Source organism: Pogona vitticeps, chromosome 3, assembly GCF_051106095.1.
Source record: "Pogona vitticeps strain Pit_001003342236 chromosome 3, PviZW2.1, whole genome shotgun sequence".
NCBI lineage: Eukaryota > Metazoa > Chordata > Lepidosauria > Squamata > Agamidae > Pogona > Pogona vitticeps.
Genome location: NC_135785.1, coordinates 35,905,325 through 35,930,231, shown reverse-complemented (window position 1 = coordinate 35,930,231; position 24,907 = coordinate 35,905,325). Strand labels below are relative to the sequence as shown.

At 41.4% G+C, this 24,907-nt stretch overlaps 1 protein-coding gene across 1 annotated transcript in view; it reads right to left on the bottom strand.

Moving 5' to 3' along the window:
* Window positions 1-24,907, bottom strand: part of CUL3 (cullin 3) — a 94,408-nt gene that overhangs the window by 27,631 nt on the left and 41,870 nt on the right. The window contains exons 3-9 of the mRNA XM_020795487.3: window positions 13,875-13,988; window positions 10,936-11,096; window positions 8,142-8,256; window positions 6,832-7,060; window positions 4,344-4,489; window positions 1,991-2,167; window positions 1,000-1,170 (exon numbers count right to left, since the gene is read on the bottom strand). Of these exons, the coding sequence (XP_020651146.1) occupies window positions 1,000-1,170; window positions 1,991-2,167; window positions 4,344-4,489; window positions 6,832-7,060; window positions 8,142-8,256; window positions 10,936-11,096; window positions 13,875-13,988 (1,113 nt within the window). The remainder of the gene's footprint in view (window positions 1-999; window positions 1,171-1,990; window positions 2,168-4,343; window positions 4,490-6,831; window positions 7,061-8,141; window positions 8,257-10,935; window positions 11,097-13,874; window positions 13,989-24,907) is intronic.

The following is a 24,907-nucleotide window of genomic DNA, read 5'->3' as shown; positions in this document are numbered from 1 at the left end:
GTGACCTCTTCCCCTGAAAAATAGGTGTCATAATGATGACTATCCTCTTAGCTGGCTAATTTTATTACAGCATAATAATATCAGTGAAGCATTTCAGGTGTAGCTTAACTATCCCAAAAAGCACATGTTTTGAGGGAAGGGAAGAATTTATAGCTGGGAAATACAGGATGGAAAGATTTTCCTTCCAAAAGGCTTCTTTGTCGAAAGTATTAGTACTGAGCCACACTTATCAGTGTACTTGCTTCTTCCAAGCCATAATCCTCTAGTAACAAACAGAAAACAACTGTTACTTATGCTGTGAGGATTGTTTGGGGGGGGGGGGAAGAGCAGACTTTAAGTTAGAGAGAGAGGTACTTTATACCATCCATCAGGAATTCCTCAGCACAAGTGACTACAGTGGACCCTTGACTTACAGACTTTTTGAGTTACAGACTTCTCTAGCGGCAAAATTTAGCTTTGACTTGCAGACTGAGATTTGACTTACAGACCAGAAAAAAACCAAAATGGAACAAAAACGGCCTGTTACGGGATTAATTGGTTTTCAATGCACTGTAGGTCAATGGAGACTTGACTTACAGACTTTTTGACTTGAGAACCGCCTTCCAATACGGATTAAGTTCTCAAGTCAAGACCCCACTGTAAATCAATATTCCCTACTCTGTTAAATTCTTCAAAAGAATTTCAGGTTCACAAGGTCAGCAGAAAACCAACTATTTGAAGCATTGTAGTTTTAGGTTTTAGCATGTGAGGACTGACCTATCAGACAACCAGTTGACAATGAAAGAACAGAACTTTACTACTCTAGTTGTAATATTTAGAAGTACATCTGGTTGCGTTTTTAGATTTTTTTTTTTTAAGTTCTTAGAACTCTGAGAAGTACCAGATTAATTGCAATCATCCTTCTGTAGCTACAATTATGCCAACTGAACCTTGGTCTGAAATGAGGAAAAGGAAAAGAAAAGCAACCACTAAGTAAGATACCGTGAGAACTAGCCTTACCTTTAACTTTGAAATCATATTTTTCTCGGAGTCATCTGAAACACTTTTGTTGGTCAGAAGCCTCCTTGCCAAGTGCTGTTTATAATATCGTTCAAATACATCTTTCTCTTGCATGAACCTAAACAGAACCATTGCCTTGTCCAATATAGTCTCTACTTCTTGTTCAGTTAACTGTAAATAAGTAAATAAATAAAAAGAAACATTATTTTCCATCTGACTACAAGCAACCTCTAGTTAGTTTCACTGGAATACTCCTCTTTAATCACTAGAGAATTTGGTTGGTCAACTCATCTATAAGTTCTATGATTCAAATGCATCTACAGACTTACTACGCTAAGGTATGTCACAAATAGAGCAGGCCCTATTTGAATCAATGGAATTTATGGAGTTGACTCTAGAGATGGGCGCAAACTGCTGGTTTGGCTGACAGCCAAGAGGTATTCCATGGTTCTGATGCAGTTCTGAGTCCCGCCCACTCAGAGGCAGCACTCTGGCTTCCCTGCCCTGCCTCCTCTGGGTGCTGCCTCTGAGTGGGTGCCCATAGGAGGCAGGGCTTGGAACCATGGAATACTTGTTGGACCGATGGCTGAACTGGCGCAAATTGCCACACTGGCAGTTTATGCCCATCTCTAGTTCATTAATACATCTTCACTGATTCAATGGACCTGCTCTAGTCAGATTTGCTACTAAACAACAGAATCTCTGCAAATATATTTGTTATTTCTTTCAAAGCTTAACACACTAAAAACATGTTTAAATCCCATAAAATAGCATGTGCTCTTGCTTTATTTCATTTCCATCTTACATAAGTCTTTTTAAAATTGACAACTGTATGGTCATGTGGCTGCAAAGTAGTTTACCACCAACTACATAGTTGGTTTACTCAGTTGCACCACTTACTGCATTTTACAAATTAAAGAGCACAAAAAAATACCTGAATTACTATGAATTAGCAGTATAGCAGCAATATAAATGAAAAAAGGATACTCACTCCCTTAACTCCTTTTTTTAGTTTGTCATCAATAAATAACGAGAGGTACTCTGGAGATCGAGAATTGAGGTTGAGGAAATATTCAAAGTCACCCGCAATAGTTTGTTTGAAGAGTCTGTCATTATTAAAAGATTCTTGAAGGAAGCGATCAAATCGACTCTTCAAATCCAGTAAACCCTTGGGAAAAAAAGCACATGGTTTAAACTTTCAGATTTATACTGTATAAAAAGTATACACAATGCCAAAATTATAGAATTAATCACCTTTTACTATACAAACTGAATCTTCTATCACATACTTGTTTCATTTCATACCAGGTTCATCTGACAAAAACTAGTAAATATTTTCAAAAATCAGAAAGTTTGGAATTGCTAGAGAATCTATGTTTGTCTCAAGAGGCAGAGGACAGCAACAATGGGAAAGAACTTTCCTTCAGGGCTCAGTAGGCAGTGTCCTAATCTCTGTTCCAGAGGAGGGGCTTCTTCCCTTAACTTCCAGGCACTTGAATCTAATATAGGAAGTAAAGCTGCCATCACCCCTCATAGAATAATTGAAGGAACAAAACCAACCAGAAACGAAAAAGAGCTTCTGTTCAGAATAAATATACAACATTTTGCAATAAAACAAGTTAGCTGGAACTCTCTTTTTCTTGAAGTCAGAGATGCCCAATAGAACTGAGAAAGAGGAAAGGAAAAAATTATGTCTTGATTCTTTAAAAAGACAAGACTAAAAGGAAGTAAAGGTCCTACTTGGAGAAGGCCTAGTCATTCTTCCTCACAGGACAACAGAAAATTATTAAGTATATAATTTCATTTCTCTGCTCAAGAGGACAACTAGGAAATTGATACCAAAATGCCATGTATTTTAGGATGGAAAACTAAGGCCTATAACCTCTAAAATGACACATTCAAAGGGTGAAAATCACACAAAACAAGGCTCTCAAAAGCAACCACAGATAAGACAAATGTTTATTATACAGCATTTAGAAAACATACACATTGATGATAAAGATTCAGCCCCGCATATCTCCTTCCAAAAAGTTTTTTTCTCAGAAAGCAACCAGTATTGGACTCCCTAGTGTGCAATAATACCTGCAGGAACTTTAAGGTTTATTGCATGTCTCTTATCCAAGAAGAGACCGACATACATGTCTTTGAGCAAGCAATTACTATCTGGAGGTGACAAATGAAACACTATACTAGCTGTGAGGTTTAGTCCTGTTGATGTAGAATCTGAATGCTTTAAACTTATCTAAGGAAAGGCTGTGAGCTGTGGCAGATCTGGCTAAAGGAAAGGAGGAAGTCAAGATGACCTTTGAAGAAAAGAGAAGCTCTGGCCACAGAATCACCTTATCTTGATAAAATGTATGTAAGTCGTTTCCCAAAGTTACAGAAACAGGAAAATGTTGATAGAGTTGGAATAACTTAGACTTAAATTAAAATATGACTATAAGCTGATATTTAGAGGATAATCAAATAGTATACAGATATATATATATAAAGAATACAAAGATTTTTTTTGTACTGGAAAATGAATGGATCAGAGCCATGCATACTTAATATAAATAGAGTGGATGATTGTATACTCTGTGTTCTCCGATCCTCAAAACCTTCTTCCCATCCCCTGCACTCCCTTTTACCTTTTGTATTCCCTACCCCATTCCTAGTAGTTTAAAAATAATAAATTTTAAAAAATAAAATAAGAAAAGAGAAGCTCTGGCCACAGAATCACCTTATCTTGATAAAATGTATGTAAGTTGTTTCCCAAAGTTACAGAAACAGGAAAATGTTTATGCAGTTTTTGCGATTTGGTGCAAAGAAAGGCTACATAGGATGGGTATGGAAGCAAAGGCAGTTGGTACGCTGCCCTTTAGGATAGCAACTGCACAATAATAATCTGGACTGTTTTATCTAGGGGAAATGGATACTTATGGGAGAACAGTGCCATGACTATTTTTTTCTGCCTTTCATGTTGGCCAGCCTGGGAAAAGTAGTTCATAGTCTCTCCCTGTCCAGGATTCACTAGTAGCGGATACATTTTAACTTTGACAATGTTCCCATTCCCTGAATCTCCCCCCCCCTTTTTTTTTTAAAGCGCTAGTTCTTGCCATTTGGTTCCCTGATAAAATGTATCTGTCTGTAATGAAGACAGGAAACACTCTCAGGGGAGAGGATTCCTCTTCTCCAGAAAGCTCAGAAGCCTTTCTTCCTGACCTTTCCACAATTCTTGCTCTCCTTCTTAACTCAAGGAGCATAATTTGTTTGCTTGAATATCTATTGAAAGATAGTATGCAAGTGGATCAATTATTTCTGGGGACTTTTTAAAAAATTAACAGTTTTAAGAACTCAAATACCTGAATATAGTCAACTGGATTCTTTCCTTCTCCTTCTTCAGATACAAGTGCTTTACCCTGCTCTCGTAGATAGGAGCTCATACACTCGCACATTGTCTTTAGACCATTCGGCACACGACTGAATAACTTGTACATGCAAGCAAGATCTGCAGTGGAGAAAAGAAATGATGCAACACTACTTACTGCCAACATGACTCTTCTGTCATGAGAAATCAGATGAGCAAAGTAAAGGTTCTCAATTTGTGTCATTCTCATCTCCCTAACTCAACCTGTAGTCTCATGTGAAGCTCTCCATCCTTCTATTCTAGGACTGTGACCACAAAATGTCTATGCTGAGTATTATGCTTGTCAGTTTTGCTAATAAAATGAGGAATACTGTATTTTAAAACAGTTTCTCAGCATGAAATGTCTGCTGCACAACAACAAAATTAACAGATAGAATTTTTTTAGGTAGAATTTGAGTAAACAACGTTTGTAAGATAAGCACTGATGTTTGTATGTTTGAGTGGGATGCTCTGCTGTATGAATAATTGGAACAAGGAACTGGATCACCCTACATTGCCTAACCAATGGAAGGTGGCCTTAAATTCCACATCGGTTGCAACCATTGATTTTCACTTGTGACTTACCATATTTCTCCATGTTTAAGACTATGCTTTTGTCTAAAATCTTGACACTAAAAACTGAGGGTAGTCTTATATAAGGAAGTAAGCTGAGGAGAGAATCGCACAATTGCAAAACTGCCCATACCTTTCCTCTGCAAATAGGCTGCCTCAAATCACGAGGCTTAGCTTCCTACAGTCAAGAGATTTAGCTTCCTCCAATCATAGGCCTTATGCAACTGATGTCAGCTGATGCTGAACAAACCAATTGGAACACACCTCGTTGGAGGTGGAGCATGTAGGCAGTGCTCAGATGCAACAGGGACTGGTAATGTTGGAGCGTTCTGAGCCCAGAGGCTGAATAAAGTGATATGCTCAAAAGCTAAGTGTGATGCATAATATGACAGTACTGGTATGTAAATGTTACCTAATTACTAAATTAAATTTATGTTTAAAATATTGATTTCCTAATTTTGGGTTGGAAAAGGGGGCGTCTTATACATGGTGGTGCCTTATACATGGAAAAATAAGGTATTCAGAAAAAAAACAGTGTTTACAGTATACTTAATATCACAAGTGAAGGCCTGAGTAAGTTATCTAACTGCTGATAGTGCAACTCTCCTCACGTGTCTCTTAAACATATGTTCTAGCTATGTCCTGCTACGCATTCTTTTTTGGGAGATATTATTTTGTAATTGACTATTCTCTAATTTTTGTTGAGCCTTATGTGCTTTTAGATTACTTCTCTGTTCCATGAGGGTTAACTACTAGCTACCAAAAATGCATTCTCCATGCCCTTACTGTGGTTAAAGGACTAATATTACAATACTGGAAAGATACATGCCTACGCCCTATCATTCAATGGAGCTTGGTACTATATCAACACATACACACATAGCATACAGGGGAAAAACTACATATGGGTGGATTTTTTGACATTTAGAAATCTTTCACAGGACTTTTTGCATATATCTTGCTAATGAGAACTCTAAAAATTATTCCCTCTTTTATTATTGTTGTTGTTGTTATTGTTGTTGTTGTTGTTATTATTACCTCCATTCATACAGTGGCTGAAATCCAATAGTAAGTTGCAGTTAAAGGAGAACCACTAAAACTATGAAACTTACACAAATATTATATCACCAAATCCCCACTAATTCAATGGGCCTATGCTAGTTGCAATTTACTACTGGATTTCAGGTGCTGTGTCTTTTCAGCTTTATTTTTACATGTGTTTTGTGCTTTCTTACATAATAAAATATTTTTTCAAATTAAAACTGCAAGCAAATTGCATCTAAAATTGCAAGCATTTAGATAGAAGTACTTCCTATTGTTAAGCTGCACTGCACCTATATAAAGGAACCTTGTACAGCTCTCTGCATGTATGTGAACTGTTTTAGTCAGAGTCTATGAAGCTTAATGAGTCACAAAACAACTGTGCCTTTTATGAAAATAGGAAGTGCGTCATCTCACAGGAACAGTGGGATATGGTACATTGGAACAGGATTCTTATGACTTGTTGGAAGTATGACATTCTACATAACACAATTATTCATACAAAACTATTCTGACCTACTGATGGAAAATTCTGAAATAAAAGGTTTATATTACAAAACATCAATGGGCAAAAGTGGCAAAGTTTTCTAAAATATGCTGACATTTCTTACAGATGTCAAATACTGTATAGCGAGGAAGGTATCTGCAGCTGAATTTGTCACTAATGATTACCGTTTCTGTGGCTTCTGAATGAACAAAGATGCTGAAAGAACAAGAGGCAGAAGCACTTCATACTTGCAAATCCCTGTACACAACCAAAGATGCACAGTGAATTTTCTTTCAAAGTTCAAAGCCTTACTCACACTGTAGCTGGCACTGTCCCAGCTTACCTTCCGTTTTTCCATTTTTCAGCATGTGAACTAGACCAGAGTTCTCCATTTCCACTATAGTCTTCATATGTTTAGAAATAAGCTCTCTCTCAACCACTTTAACAATAGGTTCTTCAGTTGATTTATCAAGGCAGTGCATCACACGTTCTATTTCTTCATTAATTCTAGCTTCCACTTTCTTTATATAAACTGACGCACTATTTTCTGCTAAAAATTTCTGACTTTCCATCTGTATTGAAAAAAAGAGAAAGTCACAACATATGGTATTACAATAAAATACAGCAAAATAAACTAGAATCTTTAATTGATTTACTTATTACCTTCTTACAGCCCTAACAACAATCTTGTATTAATATCCACATATTACAAATAAGCCTGAGAGACTGTGGTTCACCTTGTTTTCATGGTTCAGGCAAAAATCTTTATCAGGGATTTATCTGACTGGTAGCTCACTCTCAACCAATATGCTACAGATGATCTCCATAAAAAGCTAAACTTTTCTGAAAGACACTCAGTAACTGTGCAACACAAGCCAATTAATCTATTTTCTGAATCTAACTCCTCTAATGTCTGTCCACTGTATGAAGAGTGGCTAGGCATAACAATACTTTATGCTTTATGTTGTAAGCCGCCTAGAGTGGTCGAAATGACTGGATAGGCGGGGTACAATAAATAAATAAATAAATAAATAAATAAAATACTTCCTTCCAATGAAAGCCCCTTGATGCAGAGGTTTGCCTGAACTTTTAGTGAGGTGGGGGATGGAGGAAGAGACTACTGAAAATCATAGGAAGAGGAAACACCATGAGGAAAAAAAAGGATTCCACTGTACTTTCAAATAAAAGCATGCTTTATTCTTGCTTTTCTTTGGGATTGTGAATGCTTATGCAATGTAACATTCAAAGCAAAAGCAAAAGCAAAGCATGCTGCTTATATACCACCCCATAGTGCTTCAAGCACTCTCTGGGTGGTTTACAATTATGCAGGCTACACATTGCCCCCCCAGAGAGCTGGGTACTCATTTTACCGACCTTGGAAGGATAGAAGGCTGAGTCAACCTTGAGCCGGCTACCTGGGGTTTGAACCCCAGGTCGTGAGCACAGTTTTAGCTGCAGTACAGCGGTTTAACCACTGCGCCACAAGGCTCCTTTCAGTATAAGCATAGTTTTAAACATTATCATAGCAAAACAATAGACTCAGGGATTGTTTATTTTTGTCAAATTTATTTTTCACTAAATTCATTAATCAGGTAGACAACAGCCACCAGCAATGTAGTAACATCCCATGTGCTCTTGGAAGCTATACTGCACCTGGAAGAATTCTGCTGACATTTCTAAAAATGGAGCTTCAAAGTCTTCTTCGTAGACAGATCTTCCTTCAAGTCCTAGAATCATTAACATCTGGCAAGCATTTCTTATTGCTCCTCTGTCAAAATATTAATAAGAGATTTACAGGTTAGATTCATTTGTAGCAGCAAAAGAATTTGCAAAGCTATTCAAGCAGGAGATGCTCATATGATTTGCACTCCATCATGCCCATAGACTCAAAATTAACAGCTGTACCATTACTGTTGGCACTTCCCAATAAAGGAAGAAATAATCTACAACAGCATTGAGAATAAATGTCTTCATTTTTATCCCAAGACTATCTTATGTTGAGATGAGGAAAAATTGTCACTGCTGATTTTCAGGAGGCAGATTTCAAGCAAGCACATTCTGGTGGGCTTGTCTGAGAGTCCAATAAACCATTTTTTATTAAGAATTTATTTCACAAGGTTATTAAGATACTGGCTACTGAAGTGGAATTTGATAGCACAGTAGCAATAGAGATGGAAATATGGGCCAGAAAGGCTTCAGTTTCATTGCTCCAGGTGTCCAGAGCAAAGTAGATGACTTTAAATACAGTAGCATCTGTTAGGCTTACTCGCTCTATGCTATACCAGAATAATAATTCTGAATTTAAGGACCGAGAATGTCTGTAGGTTCCTATGAACAAGGAGAATGTATCAATTACTATTTTGAGCAAGAGTATTTTAAGTCAAAATTTTGGATCAGATTTTGGGTAAAGTCCTGTTGCATAACTTTGTAACCTGGACTGGGCATCAGAAGTAGACATAGGGATGCATATAAAAAAAAGAATCAGGATATTTGTTAGATATCCTGGATTCGTCAGATATTCATTGCTTCGTATTCTTGGGGTCCAGAGACATTAATTAATATGAAGCAATGGATATAACCCTATTATTTTCGTTCCATCGTTCCCTATCTGCGTATGCTCCAGTGCATCAGCTGTTCCTCGGGGGCATAAGCAGAGAGGGGTTTTCCCCTTGGGCCGCTTGCTAAAGCCTGTCTGAAAGGAGTCCCACCCCTGAGGCTGGGGGATGGTTTGATTTCCTTTTCCTCCTCTTCCTATGCCTGTGCGCCATAAGAAGAGGAGGAAAGGGATCAAAGGGATCCCCCAGCTGCTGCAGAATCTCTTCGATCCCTGCTCCCCTCCTCTTGCTATGCCCCGCAGGGCTTAGCAAGGTGAGGGGGAAAGGGGTCAGAGTGCTGCAGGATTGTTTGATCCCTGATTTCTCTCTTCTTGCTAAGCCCTGCGGGGTTTACCAAAAGGTGAGGGAAAAGGATTAAAGCAATCCTGCAGCCACAGCTGCACGATTGCTTTGATGCTTGCTTTTCCCCTTCTTGGAGACCCCAGAATTAGAGTATCACTTTGATTCCTGCTTTCCCTCCCCCTGCTATGCAAGAGGAGGGAAAGCAGGAATCAAAGCGATATTCTTAATAAATGTTGATATTTTGGCACTTCGTCCCCATCTCTAACCAGAAGCATTTAATTGAAAGTAATCAAATTTTCCTTTCTTCTTCCTTTTAGGTTCCAATGATTCCTGTGGCTCTCTTTTGCCCTACAGAGGCATTTGGGAACCTCAAGGTGCAAGGATGGAGCCTTTAATAGTAAAAAATCACCACCAAATTGTCACCAGCTAAATCAAGACTGCTGGCAGGAAAGTGTGCTTCTCAAAACACTTTGTCATTGTTATTCTGTGCCATCAAATCAGAACCAATTAATAGTGACCCTAAAAGAGCTTTCAAGGCAAGTGAGATACTGTATTTAAAGAGTGGTTTTACAGTTCCACTAATAAGCTTCCGTGGCTAACAGGGGATTTGAACCCAGGCCTCCTGAGTCCTAGTCCCTCATTCTATCCACTACACTACAACGAGTATTCTACCAATCCCCTAATCCAGGAGTCTCCAAACCACGGCCTGTGGGCCACATCACACCCACCTTGCCTTTTTATCTGGACCAGGCATAGGAAGAGGAGGGAAGGGGGACCCAAGCAATTCCCCACCCCTGCAAAGACAAGAGGGGGTGGGGGATTGCTTGGGTCCCCCTTCCCTCCTCTGGCCCTCAAAAATGTGTAAAATATATGATGTGGCCCCCATATTGAAAAGTTTGGAGACCCCTGCTCTGATCCCTTGCAGCTCCCTTGGAGGTTAGCCAATACCATCCATTTCCTTCTTCTTCAGGCTAATGATGGTCACTCCAAAGAGAGACAATTTGAGGTGCAGCTCTGAATACTGAAACTCCTCTGGAGATATGGATTTTTTGGTTACAGCTGCCAGAATTCTGGCTGGGGAAATTCCTGGTGAATTTTGTGAGCTGTAGGCAAAAAATACAAGAGTCATGGCTACAGAAAATTAGACAGGAAATAGATGTATGACTATATTAACACAGGGTTTGAAAACCAGTGTGTATTTCAGTAAATTCAAGTACTTTCCCCGTTTTCAATTAGATATAACACAATATTAACTACTAGTGTTGAAAAAAGCTAGACCATGTAAATGAGTCACTAAGAATAAATTGTTTACAAGACAAAGACTCCCAGATAAAGCTCCCTGAAAAAATGAAGTAATAACAATATGTCATAAACTACTAATAAGCAGCCAAATTAAGAAAAAGTTTACATTCAACCTGTCAATGGCAAAGAAAGAAAGAATGGGCAAACAGCAATTAAAATGCAAACAAGAGTAGAAGCAAAAGGAATTCAGAAACATATAACACATATTTCAAGAACAATCTGAAATGCATGTCTTTTTACAATCATACCTGTCTACAACTTCTCCTTTTCGTTCTCTTGCAATCATGTCCAACAATGTCTGCCGCAGATGATCTCTAATACACCCATAACGTACAACCTGATCTCGAAAGATGATTAATCCCAAATTGTAGACATTTTCCACATTATTTTGTTGTACATACACACGGTCCTAAAAGTTAAAATCAAAATATACTGAAAATGTTTATATCCAAAGTATCTATGCTGTTTAAGATAGGGATAGGCAATGTGATGCTTTCTATCTGTTTTCGACTCCTATAAAGTACAACCAATAATGAGGAATTATATGAGCTACAGCCCTAAACATGTGAAGGTTACTAGGATGCACAGCCAATAGTATTAACAGGTCATTCAGAGAAACTGCTTCGCATTCAATGAGCAAACCTCATAGTGCCGTAATGCTTTGACAAAATCATTTCTTCCCAGGGAGACTCTCAGGGTTTTTTTTCTCCAATTTGATATTACATACTTTATTGTTACGGCATCAAGCCATACAAAACTGAATAAAAAACTTCAGACTGCCATGCACTACAAAGAGCAATACCAGACATACAAAAAGTAAAATATCTAAAACAGCAAATATAGCAATGTAAGATCAAGGTCTAAGGGTTTAGCAGTCTATTCTGGCTGCTATAGCATGACACCCAAAATTTCGCTAACAGTTCTGTAGTAGTCTGATTTTGGTCGATTAACAATTGATTACAGTAGTCTAAATCCAATTGACCTGCCATATCTTTAAAGAGAGGTGTACTATATTTTCCTCAAATCTTATTATGCCTGTTACATCTCAGCATCATATGCTCAATAGATTCTATCTTGTCAGAGCCACAAGGGCAGCATCTCTATTCTCTTGGGATTTTTTAAAATCTGCCTTCCAACACCGCATAAGGGAAAGCCTCACATCTAGCCAGAGTCTATTGCTCTAAAATTGGGGCATCTACTGAGATCTACCTGTCTCTCCATATCCATTATTCTCTGTTTAAGGGCTGATTTTGCTTCATCCCATTGCATGCTTAATATTGCTTTAGGAGTGAAGCCCATTACTTGAAATTTATTTAAGACCATTATCAATATCAATCAGATATTGAAATTTAAACATGGTAATTATATTAATGGTTATATTTTATACTGTACATATTATCAGCCTTAGGAAACATCAAGGCAAAAAGAGACAATTCACAACAATCATTAGTCTAGCTCAGTGGTTCTTAACCTTTGTTACTCAGATGTTTTTGAACTGCAACTCCCAGAAATCCCAGTCAGCACAGCTGGTGGTGAAGGCTTCTGGGAGTTGCAGTCCAAAACTCCTGAGTAACCCAAGGTTAAGAACAAGTGGTCTAGCTCTTTAGATCAATGAATACGGTAATCTTAACAATTTTATTCTCTTTCAAATGCAAATACATCAGAGTTCAGACTGCATACAATTGTCTCTTGAATTAAGATTGTATGCTCATACTGTATATAATACGAAGTACTAAATGATAAGAGGTAGAAGACTTGTAGAAAAATGATATAGAATTCTTTGATATTAAGCACACATACCAATAGAGACCTAGAAAGTAAACTAGCTAGGAAACATTTGTATGCTATTATAAGACGTCTGCAAGGAAGGCTGACATAAAAACACCGGTTAATATTCTGACAGTTATTATTAACAGCAGCACACCCAGGATTACATTTAAAGTGTTCCTTAATCTCAGTCATATTTTTATACAAAGAACACTACCCTAAGCATATACGAATCACAAATGTACAGCCATGTATAGTGGCAAGAGATAAACACCATGCCCTCTCTCACTTAGAAGTTATTAAATAGCAGCAATCTTATAGAAAAAGTGTCTTTTCTGGGTGTTGCTAGCTTGCTGAAATTCATCAGTACAGTAGCAGGATAAAGTCATGAAGCATAGTGGAGGGGGCCCAATGATATCATCTCACACTCAGGACATTGTCCATTCCTCTCTTATTATGATACAATTATAAAACAAAACAAAACAAAAAGCTAAAACAGAACTAGTAAGCCAACTCTTTCACCAATTCAAAACTGTAGCTAGAATCCAGTTTGTCCAGGTGTACTGGAAAGTTATGGCTGCATAAATTTTCCATGTGTTAAACCCAGACAACAAAAACTGCACAATTTGACTGCAAGATATTTTTATTATTTTCAGTGAAGGGGGGAAAGCAAGATCGGTAACTTGAAGCTGACTCTGGGAAACTGGTGGCTGAGTTGGGGAGGGACAGGAAGAGAAGAAGTGTGTTGTTAAGTGTGCCTAGCCTTGTGCCTCCTTCTGCCAAGTGATCATGCTAGGAGACTAAGAGGGGCCATGAGCCTTTCTGTGTGCCTACAAACCCCCCTCTCAGGAGTATTAAGAACAGCAAGGTAGTGGAGAAGAAAACACCTGGCAGTAAAAATGTTGCATTCTCCTCCACTATCTTCCTCCCTCTGTTTCTAATTAGCTTTGCAGAAGTACTGCTCTAACAAACTGAGGAAAGGGATGAATCAGGAGGGTGGGGATACAACCCTGCAAGGGACTAAGAATATTTATTTGGCTCAATTTAGCTGTGAAAGCTTCTCTGCCTGTTGTGCAGAGATGCTTCAAAAACAACACTTCTGCCCTGCCACAATTAGAGCTACTGTTTGTGTGACATAAACTTCTGTAAGCATAGCTGCACAACAGGATTTTAACCAAAATTTTATAAACAGGAACAATCTAAGAACACATATCAGATGAAAGAAAGCATCAGTCTTCACTAAAAAGTTATCAGTAGTTGTGGGCCAAATTCAAAATAGCATATAATAATAGATTTCATACAGCTTATTTAAATCAATTAAAAGTTTTAACATTTTACATTTAATTTTTCCATCAGTATGGTCATATAACAGTTTACCCTTGATACTGAAGAAAATAGGAAGAACATCAAATTTACCCACCATATACATCAAAATGTCTCTAATCATCACCATAGCTGTCTGATGATCATTCCATGCTTGATTTAATGTTTGGAGGAAGTTGTTATTTAATGAATTTAACACATCTTCTCGCACCTGAAACACAGCAGAATGTTACAATAAATATCCAATTTAATTTCTAGAATATAAATTGTTTAAAAACCAAGTTGCTTTTTGTAACATTTGTTCTTTGAATGGTCATCTATGCATTCAAACTAATGAGTCTGGGTCTGTGTGGAGCTATTCCCTTTGGAACCATCTAGACTGAGAGCTCTGACAGTTGCCCTACCCCTTGCTTAGTGTATGCTCCAGTGAGTTTTTCCCTCTGTTTATACATCTGAATGACACAGCAACAGATACCAGTTAACTGCAGGTCCCAAAAGGGGGAGAAGGCCTTACGAAGGTACAGATGATCAGATTCTTTATAGTAGTCTCTATGTATTCACACTAATGTGTAAAGTTTATCAGTTAGGTTTAAACATATTGATAGAGCTGCTAGGTACACTTTTATGGAGGAAAAGGATAAAACATTACCCAACAACATTAAATACTGTAAAACTTGATAAACCATTTTGCTGACCATCAGCAGCTCCATCTTGCCAGGATTCAGATTCATCTTGTTCATTCTCATCCAGTCCTTTATCAAGCTGAGACAACGTTTAAGAGTTCCGACTGCTTCCTCAGTGTTATGGGGACTGAGGAGAACAGGGCTCTCATCATGATTGCTCCTAAATGTTTTCTCCCTCAAAGTAGAGTCAAACTAGCTGTCTGGTTTACTAGTGAGCTCGTGGAGATGAAATGAGTGGGCCACAGATTTGAGTGACAACTGCAGAAAACTCAGTGTGCATCTGATAAAAAAAGAGCTACAGCCCATTGGAAGGCCTATTCCATGGCAGTGGAATCAGCAAAGAAGTCAGTCTAGTCTGCCACCATCTGCACAGAATCACCCAGTAGAGCTTTTACGAATGTGTCAAGAGCCTCCTACATGCTAACCCCCAGAAAGATAATGCAGACCACACTGTAGCTTACTGTGAAGAATTTGCACAGCACTTTGCATGCAAAATTGCTCAGATCTGCTCTGATTTGGATGCTATTGTTGTTTCGGGTCCTGTGAATGAAACTATGGACCCTGCTTGCCCTTTGTAAATGAATGAATTTCAGTTCCTGCAGCCTGAGACCCTTGGGGAGGTGAGGGCTACCATGTGTCTGCTGGATCCTTGCCCTTTCAGGCTCATAAAAGCTGCCAGAAAGGGACTGGTTAATTGGATAGGAGGAGTGGTGAACACCTTGCAACAGAGCAGAATCCCATCATGCTTAAAGGAAGCAACAGTAAGACCATTATTTTAAAAAAGCCCTCTTTGGACCCCAAAATCCTGAATAATTACTGACCAGTGTATAATATTCCATTCTTGGAGAAGGTGCTAGGCCGGATTGTGGTCTATTATCTTCAGAGGTTTCTGGATGAGACAGATCATTCTAGATCAATTTCAATCTGGCTTCAGGCCTGGTTAAGGGACAAAGATGATTTGGGTTGTCTTGGTAGATGACCTACGCTGGGAAATGGAAAGGGGATCTTTGTCCTTGTTGGTTTTGCTGGACCTCTCAGCAGCTTTTGATACTATCAACCACAGTACCTTCCAGACCTGTCTCTCCAGAATTGGACACTGTTTACAATGGCTCCAGTGTTTCCTGGAGGAAAGAACTCAGAGGGTGGTGCTGGGAGATTCATGTTTGACACTCTGACCGCTGACCTATGGGGTCACTCAGGGTTCTGTTTTGTCTCCTATGTTATTTTAACATCTACATGAAATCGTTGGGAGAGATCTTCCAAAGTTTTGGGCTTCGGTGTCACCAGTACATGGATGACACTCAACTCTACCTCTCCTTGTCACCTAAATCCAAGGAAGCTGCTTCAGCTCTAAATCAATGTTTTGTATCTGTAATGGACTGGATGAGGGTGAATAAATTAAAACTTTATCAGGACAAGACAGAGGTGCTTCTGGTCAGTCAAAAGAAAGATCAAGGAATAGGAATGCAGCCTGTACTGGATGGGGTTACACCCTCATTTACAAAAACAGGTGTGCAGCTTGGGGGATGCTCCTGGATTCATCCCTGAGCCTGGATGCAAAGGTCTTGATGGTGGCCAGGAGTGCATTTGCACAAACAAAACTAGTGTGCCAGCTACATCTGTCTCTTGAGATATTTGATCTGGCCACTATGAAGCATACCCTAGTTACATCTTGTCTGGATTACTGTAATGCACTTTATGTGCAGCTGCCAATGAAAAGTGTCAGGAAACTTCAGCAGGTCCAAAATGCAGCAGGCAGATTGCTGACTGGGGCTGGTTAGAGGGATCAAATAACCTCCCCTGTTAAAGCAACTCCACTAGCTCCCAAACAGTTTCTGGCACAATTCAAAGTACTGGTTTTAACCCATAAATCCCCAAATAGCCTGGTTCCGAGCTATCTCAAAGACCGTATCTCCCATGATGAGCTGGCTCAGGTGTTAGGATAATCAGGATAAGCCTTTCCCTTCACCTTGGTTCCTTTTTAAGGAGAAAGGCAGGGTAAAAATACTTTAAATAATAATAAATAAATAATAAATCAACATATTGGTGGCACCTCACCCAAAAGTTCCAAACAACTTCCACCAACAAATTCATACAGATGTTAAATAGTTATGGGATACAGTTGGAATTCTGAGATGCCAAAGGTCATGGTTTTAAACATTGCTCCCCCAACATCACCTTTTTGTACATCCTGACATGAAGGACTGAAACCACTGTAACACAGTGACCAAAATACAGTGGTGCCTCACTAGACAAAAGTAATTTGTTCTGTGAGTAGTGCTGTCTTGTGAAAAGCGGTTTCCCATAGGAATGCATTGCAATGCATTCCTATGGGAACCTCGCAAGACGAATGAATTATTTTCGTCTTGTGAGGTATTGGCCTTGCAAAAAGAAAAAAAAGTCTTGTGAAGCACGGCCATAGAAGGAGCCGTCTTGTGAGGCGCCACAGCGATCACAAAAACCATTCATCTTGAGGGTTTTTCGTCAAGAGAGGCATTCATCTTGCGAGGCACCACTGTATCTAACCTAGCTACCTGATGCAACAGGATACTATGTTCAACGGTACTGAATGCTGTTGAATCCAGGAGAATAACGGCCTGAAACTCAACATCAAAAAAAACTAAGATCATGGCCACTGGTCCCATCACCTCCTGGGAAATTGAAGGGGAAGATATGGAGGTAGTGACAGATTTTACTTTCTTGGACTCCATGATCACTGCAGATGGAGACAGCAGCCACAAAATTAAAAGACGCATGCTTCTTGGGAGGAAAGAGATGACAAACCTTGACAGCATCTTAAAAAGCAGAGACATCACCTTGCCAACAAAAGTCCGAATAGTCAAAGCTATGGTTTTTCCTGTCGTGATGTATGTAAGTGAGAGCTGGACCATAAAGAAAGCAGAATGCCGAAGAATTGATGCCTTTGAATTGTGGTGCTGGAGGAGGCTCTTGAGAGTCCCCTGGACTGCAAGGAGAACAAACCTATCAATTCTAAAAGAAATCAACCCTGAGTGTTCACTGGAAGGACAGATCCTGAAGCTGAGGCTCCAGTACTTTGGCCATCTCATGAGAAGAGAAGACTCCTTGGAAAAGACCTTGATGTTAGGAAAGTGTGATGGCAAGAGGAGACGGGGATGACAGAGGATGAGATGGCTGGACAGTGTCTGCGAAGCAACCAACATGAATTTGACACAACTACGGGAGGCAGTGGAAGATAGGAGGGCCTGGCGTGCTCTGGTCCATGGGGTCATGAAGAGTCGGACATGACTAAACGACGACGGCTCCTCTTATCCAGTCCTTAGTGCAAGTCATCTGCCAAGGAGAGCAAAGTAATCTTGGTCCCAATCCTAAATGCAAATTTGATTAAACTAAGTCTAGATATCAGTATCATCTAAATGTGCACAGAGTTACAGGGCTACCACCTTCACAATCACCTCAACAAAAATCATGAACTTCAGACTGGCCTGTCATTAGTCAAAATTTCTGGGTCAAAGTCTAGTTTCTTTAACAAAGGTTTTATGACAGCTTCCTTTAGATAGGATGGGACAGACCCTTTCTTCAAGGAATCACAGATCACCACAAACTGAAAATAATTCCAGTTAAGAGGAGAAACAGTTGCCAGTTACATCAGCATGACATGTCCCAACTTCAGAGTTCTGCTTAAGGCCAATCTGATGAAGGTTATTTGTAAAATATATAGCAAACTGCTTACACCGAGCAAATGAGTGCACTGTCACCAGAATCCCTGTGAAGGAGCTTTTGCACAGTTCGGAAATGCATCACTGGTCTGCTACTTATGGGTACAGCAGCAGCAAAGACATAGGCTTTTTTGGCAGCCTTTGCCTCTGTAGTGCACATTTCCAGATGTTTAGGATCTGACTCATCTTGGTTTACCCTCCAGTAGTGTTCTGGCCTATGTCCCCTCTGTCTCACTGCTTTTACTTCCCTATAGTATCAGGGAGCTGACCTAGCTCTACAGATGCAGAGGTTTACATCAGCCTGAAACTGATTAGTCTGAAACTAACCAGATGCTGATCTTCTATGACAATGGAGTCACATGTACCACATCCATCTTCAGATTATAACTTCTGCCAAACAAAAATATCAGAAAAGTATGTCCTGCTACATGGAGAGGGCCAGGTATTAATTCCAACAGATCTATAGCTGTCATAGTGACAGGAAATCCAAAGCCATCCGACTAATCAATCTCAGCATGAATGTTGAAATCCTTCAGAACAATAAGGGTGGTTCAACACTACAGAAAAGATTGCCCTGGATAGCTCAGGGATGCAAACTATTGGGCAAGCAGCATTATTGACATAATCCCAACATTGTCCCAGCAACATATACTTAAAATTAGCTGACTGCTGGAAGGAGAATCTGAGGTTGGGTTTGTATAGACTGCAGCCACAACATTTCCACCATGAAATCCTAGCCTGCTGTACCAAAGAGAATTCGGATGGCCAAAACTGGGCAAGAAATAACACCACCACCCCACCACCGGATCCCTGTGATAAAAGCCAAAACCATCTTCATCCAGAATCAAATCCTGGATGGATTATTTTCCTGCCACCCACTGACTTGGCATTGAAAAGGAAGATTTAGTTTACCTCCTTCACATCATGGCTTCTTTGACTAGATTCCACCCTGAAAGAAGGGATGACCAGCCAATGGCTCGTCTTCTTTTCTCTGTAATGGCCAGGTTGGAATCTTCTATCATATCTCTCTCTGCCAATAATTATATAGTAGGTTGACCAATGATGTCTTGAGACACAGTTATAATCCAGTGAGCTCTCTCTTCAGGAACCAAGGCTGTGACCCATGTAGAGAGCAGTCTGGCTCAGAGGAAAACAACAACTTCAGCTTGAGTCAAACACAGTTTGTTTATACTGATACATGGACTTAAGACTCTTAAGGGAGTTAAGGTAGCATTGAGACAAGACTCTATGCAAGGGATGGTCAGGCAGTTTAGCGATGTATGGAAAGATAACTCTCTTATCTTCTCAGGTAAACCTGTATTGTCTTTCTTTTTTGAAAGGTTAAAAAGGAAGAACTTGGCACGGATAACATGCATCTCATAGGACAAACTAAAAATGCTTCCATAAATGACTGTACAGAAGCAAGTGTGCATCAGGTTTACTGATGCAAATCAGCCTGTTTCCCTGAGTAGAGAAATAAGATCAGTCATTAACATAATTCAAAGTAGTTTTGTGGTGACAAGAGCATTAACACTTCACAGGCCTGGAATAAGTTGGAGACTTTCATCTTTCTTGAGTACTGTAAAGTAATGGTAATAGTAACCAATGAGATTAATATGTTAGGGGACAGCTTCAGTGGCTCTTTTGTTCAGTATCAATCTTTTTAAACAAGACTTCTGATGGTGGTGTCATAACAACACATTCAGTGATGGAAGATACAGTGGTGCCTCGCTTAGCGAGCGCACCATAGAACGAAGAATCCCCATAGCGAGGACGTTTTCGCGATCGCTAATGCGATCGCAAAGCGATGGCCTCTATGGCCGAAAATCACATAGCGAAGGTCGGTAAACGGTTCACTTACCGACCTTCGCTTTGCGCCCTGCAGATCAGCTGTTCGGTGGCTCCAAAATGGCCGCCGGAAGCCCTGAAATGGCCGCGCGCAGCGTTTTCGCACCCTCGCTAAGCGAGGGGAGGGCGCGAAAATGGCTGCTGGTGAGTTTCGCTCAACGGTGAGTTTCATTCAACGGTGAGTTTCGGGGCCCATTGGAACACATTAAACCAAGTTTAATGCGTTTCAATGGGTTTTTTTTGTTTCGTTGAGTGATGTTTCCCATAGCAAGGGTTAATCCCGAATGGATTAACCTCGCTATGCGGGGCACCACTGTAATCAAATTATATTCAATAGGCTCATTGCACCATCAACCGGTGGTGACATCCTTCAAGGCTCAAAGATGTTGAACAAGCCTGTTACTGAAAGACATGAGTTTTAAATGAATATGGGAGGTGCAATGGTACTGAAATATCCTGGTATTTTAACATGGCATTCATGATAACAGTTGAGGAGGCAATGCAAACACCATGATCAAACCCCTCTTTTCCTCTGCACAGGTCTGCTTAGATCCTATATAGAGGGAAACTGTTTGAGTAGAAGTGTGGAGGGAAGACACTTTGAGGATGACCTCTGAGATCTGGAGGAAACAGCACCATCATGATGGTAACAACAGTAAGTCTGATGTTTACTCCAAGTAGTTTGTTTATACTGGGAATAGAAGGAAGGAATATCATTTTTTTCTGGCTGTAGTAGCTAAAACCTTGATCTACATTTAACTTCTCAGCAATTCTGAAGATTGTACCTTCCTATATAATCACTCCTCCCTTCTCTCTAAGATCTTCATGGGAAGGGCTTCTCTTGGCCTGCCATCTTCACAGGCACATTTTCTAAGGACTCGAGAGAGGGCATTTTCAGTGGCTGCTCCCAGTCTACAGAATTCCCTCCCATACAAAGCTATGTTGGCCTCTTTTTATTATTTTTATTTATTTATTTTTCTGGCATTTACCCTGCCCATCTAGATTCAACAAATCCACCCTGGGTGGCTTACAGTCCGAGTATAAAACAAAAATTAAAACAACAATATCAAACAACGTAGAGATAGGCAAAGTCCAAGATGGTAAGACGTAGAAAACTAAGAAATGGAAGGTGGGAAGGCATGCCCATAGAACCAAGTCTTCAGCTTGTTCTTAAAAACTCCCAGCGAGGGTGCCAGGCGAACCTCAAGGGGCAACGTGTTCCAGAGGCAAGGAGCCACCACCGAGAAGGCCCGGTTTCTAGTTCTCTCCTTCTGGGCCTCTCTTGGGGTCAAGCCCCTCAGCTGCCCTGCCTGGCTAGATTGAGTGACATGAGTAGAGCTAGGTGGAAGCAGGTGCTCTGTCAGGTATCAAGGTCCTAAACTGTTTAGGGCTTTATTGGTCAGCATTAATACCTTGAAGTCAATGTGGAAACGAATGGGCAACCAGTGTAATGCCCCCAGAGTGTGGGAAATGTGATGATTTTTTTTCACCCCAGTTAATAATCTAGCAGCTGTGTTCTGGACCGTGTGTAGTTTCTGCATCTACCTCAAAGGCAGCCCCATGTAGAGCACATTACAGTAGTCTAATCTCAAGATTACGAGCACATGGACCAGACTGGAGCACAGCTGGGCAATCTGCTGAAGATGTAAATGGGTGGTGCGAACCACGGATGCTACCTGGGACTCCATGGTAAGCGCTGGGTGAAGATGGACTCCCAAGCTGCAGACTACTCTTTGTGGTGAGAGTCACCCCCCCAAAAAAGAGAGGGAGCTTCCTAAACCACTGATAGGTGGGGCCACCACCCTCAAAATCTCCATCGTGTCCGGGTTCAGCCTGAGTCCATTCTCCTGCATCTACTGCACTACAGCCCCCAGGCGACAATCAAGGGGCACAACGGCATCCACTGCTGTTGGAAAGAAGGAGATATAGAGCTCCATGTCATCAGCGTACTGATGACAAGAAGCATCACACCCCCAGATGACCCCACCAAGCTACCTCATATAGATATTAAACAGCATTGGAGAGAATATTAAGCCCTGCAGCACCCCGCAATTGGCCGCTTTGATTAGCCAGGCCGGTCAAGGGAGAAGGTGGTGGCACAGCAGCAATCAAGTGCCTTGTCAACCTCAACCTTCCTTATGGCCCATCCTTTTAAAATCGGCTTTTAATCTGTAAATCTACTAAGAGGACTGGAATTTTTAACTGACGATTCAGCATATTATCATGTCTCTCAAATTACTTTTATTTTAACCAGTTATGTTTTAACACTGTTTAAATTTAATTGCATTTAGTATTATCTTAATTTATTGCCATTCAACATATGTATCTTCTCGCTATCATTTGCTGTCTTGAATGAATGAATGAATGAATGAATGAATGAATGAAGGAAGGAAGGAAGGAAGGAAGGAAGGAAGGAAGGAAGGAAGGAAGGAAGGAAGGAAGGGAGGGAGGGAGGGAGGGAGGGAGGAAGGAAGGAAGGGAGGAAGAGAGAAAGAGAGAGAAAGAAATGGAAGTTGAAGGGCATGTCATTTATATTGTCCCGATCACTCTGATGGACTGGTGGACTGAAATAAGGCATGATGGTACAACATAAAGAAAGGTTACTTACCTGTAACGATGGTTCTTCAAGTGGTCATTCTGTGAATTCACACAAAGGGTTAATACCAGCGCCAGCGTTGGGCCTCTCGGAACATTCTCTAGCTGCAAGAGAAAAGTAACAATGTTTAGGACTACCCCTACTGCGCACGCCCAGCCTAACCGTCCCTCAGTTCCATTTGTCCGCCATAGGCCCTCGAGTCATAGAGAAGCCAGTGACAGACAGACAGAGGGGAGGCCGGGCGGGATTGTGTGAATTCACAGAATGACCACTTGAAGAACCATCGTTACAGGTAAGTAACCTTTCTTTCTTCATCGTGGTCTTCTGTGAATGCACACAAAGGGTGATTAGCACGCTTACTAACCGGATGGTGGGCTGTCACTGAAGAGCCGATGCTAACACTGCCCTCCCGAATCTGGTTTCCTCTCTTGCCCTCATGTCCAATCTGTAGTGGGTTATGAAGGTAGAGGCATTGGACCAGGTAGCGGACCGGCAGATGTCGGGCAGGTCGACGCCACGGAGTAAGGCAGTCGATGAGGCAACAGCCCTGGTGGAATGGGCTTTAAGTCCCTCTGGAGGATCTCTGTGGTTGAGCTCGTAGGCAAGGGTGATGGTAGATACGAGCCACCGAGAGAGCGTGGACGGCGAGGCCGGGCAGCCCTTCTTTGGGCCAAAGTAACAAAGAAAGAGTCTGTTGGCCAGGCGAAAGTCCTTGGTCCTGGACACATAAAAAGCTAAGGACCGTCGAACATCGAGCATGTGGAGCATGCGTTCAACATCAGTAGTCGGAGACGGAAACAAGGTTGGCAGAATTAGTGGTTGATTCACATGGAAGTCGGAGACCACCTTCGGGAGAAAAGAGACGTCCAGGTAAAGCATAACCTTGTCCTTAAAGAATTGAAGAAAAGGTTGGTCATGACGGAGAGCTGCCAACTCGCTAGCTCGACGAGCAGACGTGATAGCTACCAGGAACAGCGTTTTTAAAGAAAGCATCTTGAGGTCACAGGTAGCCATGGGTTCAAATGGGGGTCTGGAAAGAGCATGTAGAACCAAGTGGAGGGACCACTGTGGGAGTGGAGGACGAACGGGAGGTCGGAGGTTAGAGAGACCCCTCAAGAACATTCTGACGGTAGGGTGAGAAAAAAGGCGTGAAGAGGGAGAAGCTCTGGGTTGGAAGAAGACAACCGCAGCAAGGTACACCTTGATAGTAGATACAGACAGGTGGAAGTCAAACAGGTAACGGAGATACTGTAGAAGCGTAGAAAGAGATACAGGGGAGGGGACAAGATCCCTCTGCTGGGTAAATTTCAAAAAACTTTTCCACTTGTAGGCATACAAGCGAGACGTGGAGGGCTTGACGGCGTTGGTCAAGACCTCTTGGATTTCTGGACGATCCTCCACGCCGTCAGATGGAGCGTGTCGAGGTCGGGGTGAAGGACTTTGCCTGCTTCCTGGGTCAGCAGGTCCGGCCACAACGGAAGGGTCATGGAGTCCACAGCCATGCTGACTAGAGTGGGGAACCACACTTGGCGAGGCCAAAAGGGTGCAATGAAAATGGCCGGAGTCATTGAACGTTGGAGTTTGATCAGGGACCTCTGTATCAACGGAATCGGTGGAAATATGTACAAGAGACCCTGGTTCCAGGGGATCATGAATGCGTCGCCGAGCGAGTGGAGACCGAGACCTGCCCGAGACGCGTACCGGGAACATTTCGCGTTGTGAGGGGATGCAAACACGTCCAGCACTGGGGTCCCCCATTGGCGGCAAAGGTCCTGGAAGACCAGAGGGTTCAATTCCCATTCGTGTGTCTGATGTTGAAGCCTGCTCAGAGTGTCCGCAACTGTGTTGTCCTCTGTAGCTACATGGATGGCTACCGGGTAGATATGATGACGGTAACACCACTCCCAGAGGAGGATGGAAAGGTACAGGAGTGAGTGAGAGCGGGTTCCTCCCTGCTTGTTGACATAGTGCATTGTGGTAGTGTTGTCCGTCACCAGCTGAACTCCGCGGCCCTGTAGCAGAGGAAGGAAGGACCTGAAGGCCTTGATAACTGCAAGTAGCTCCAGGTGATTGATGTGGAGCATGGCTTCCTGTGGCGTCCAGAGGGCATGAATGGTGTGATGGCCGCAGTGCGCCCCCCAGCCGGACGGACTGGCGTCCGTTGTGACCTGAACGGTGAGACGGAGTGGACGAAAGGGCCGGCCAACCGTGAGGTGGGGTGTGTACATCCACCACTGGAGCTGTCTGGTGAGCTCCGGGGTGACACGAAGGCGCTTCCTCTGGCTGTCCATCATAGGGTCGAAAA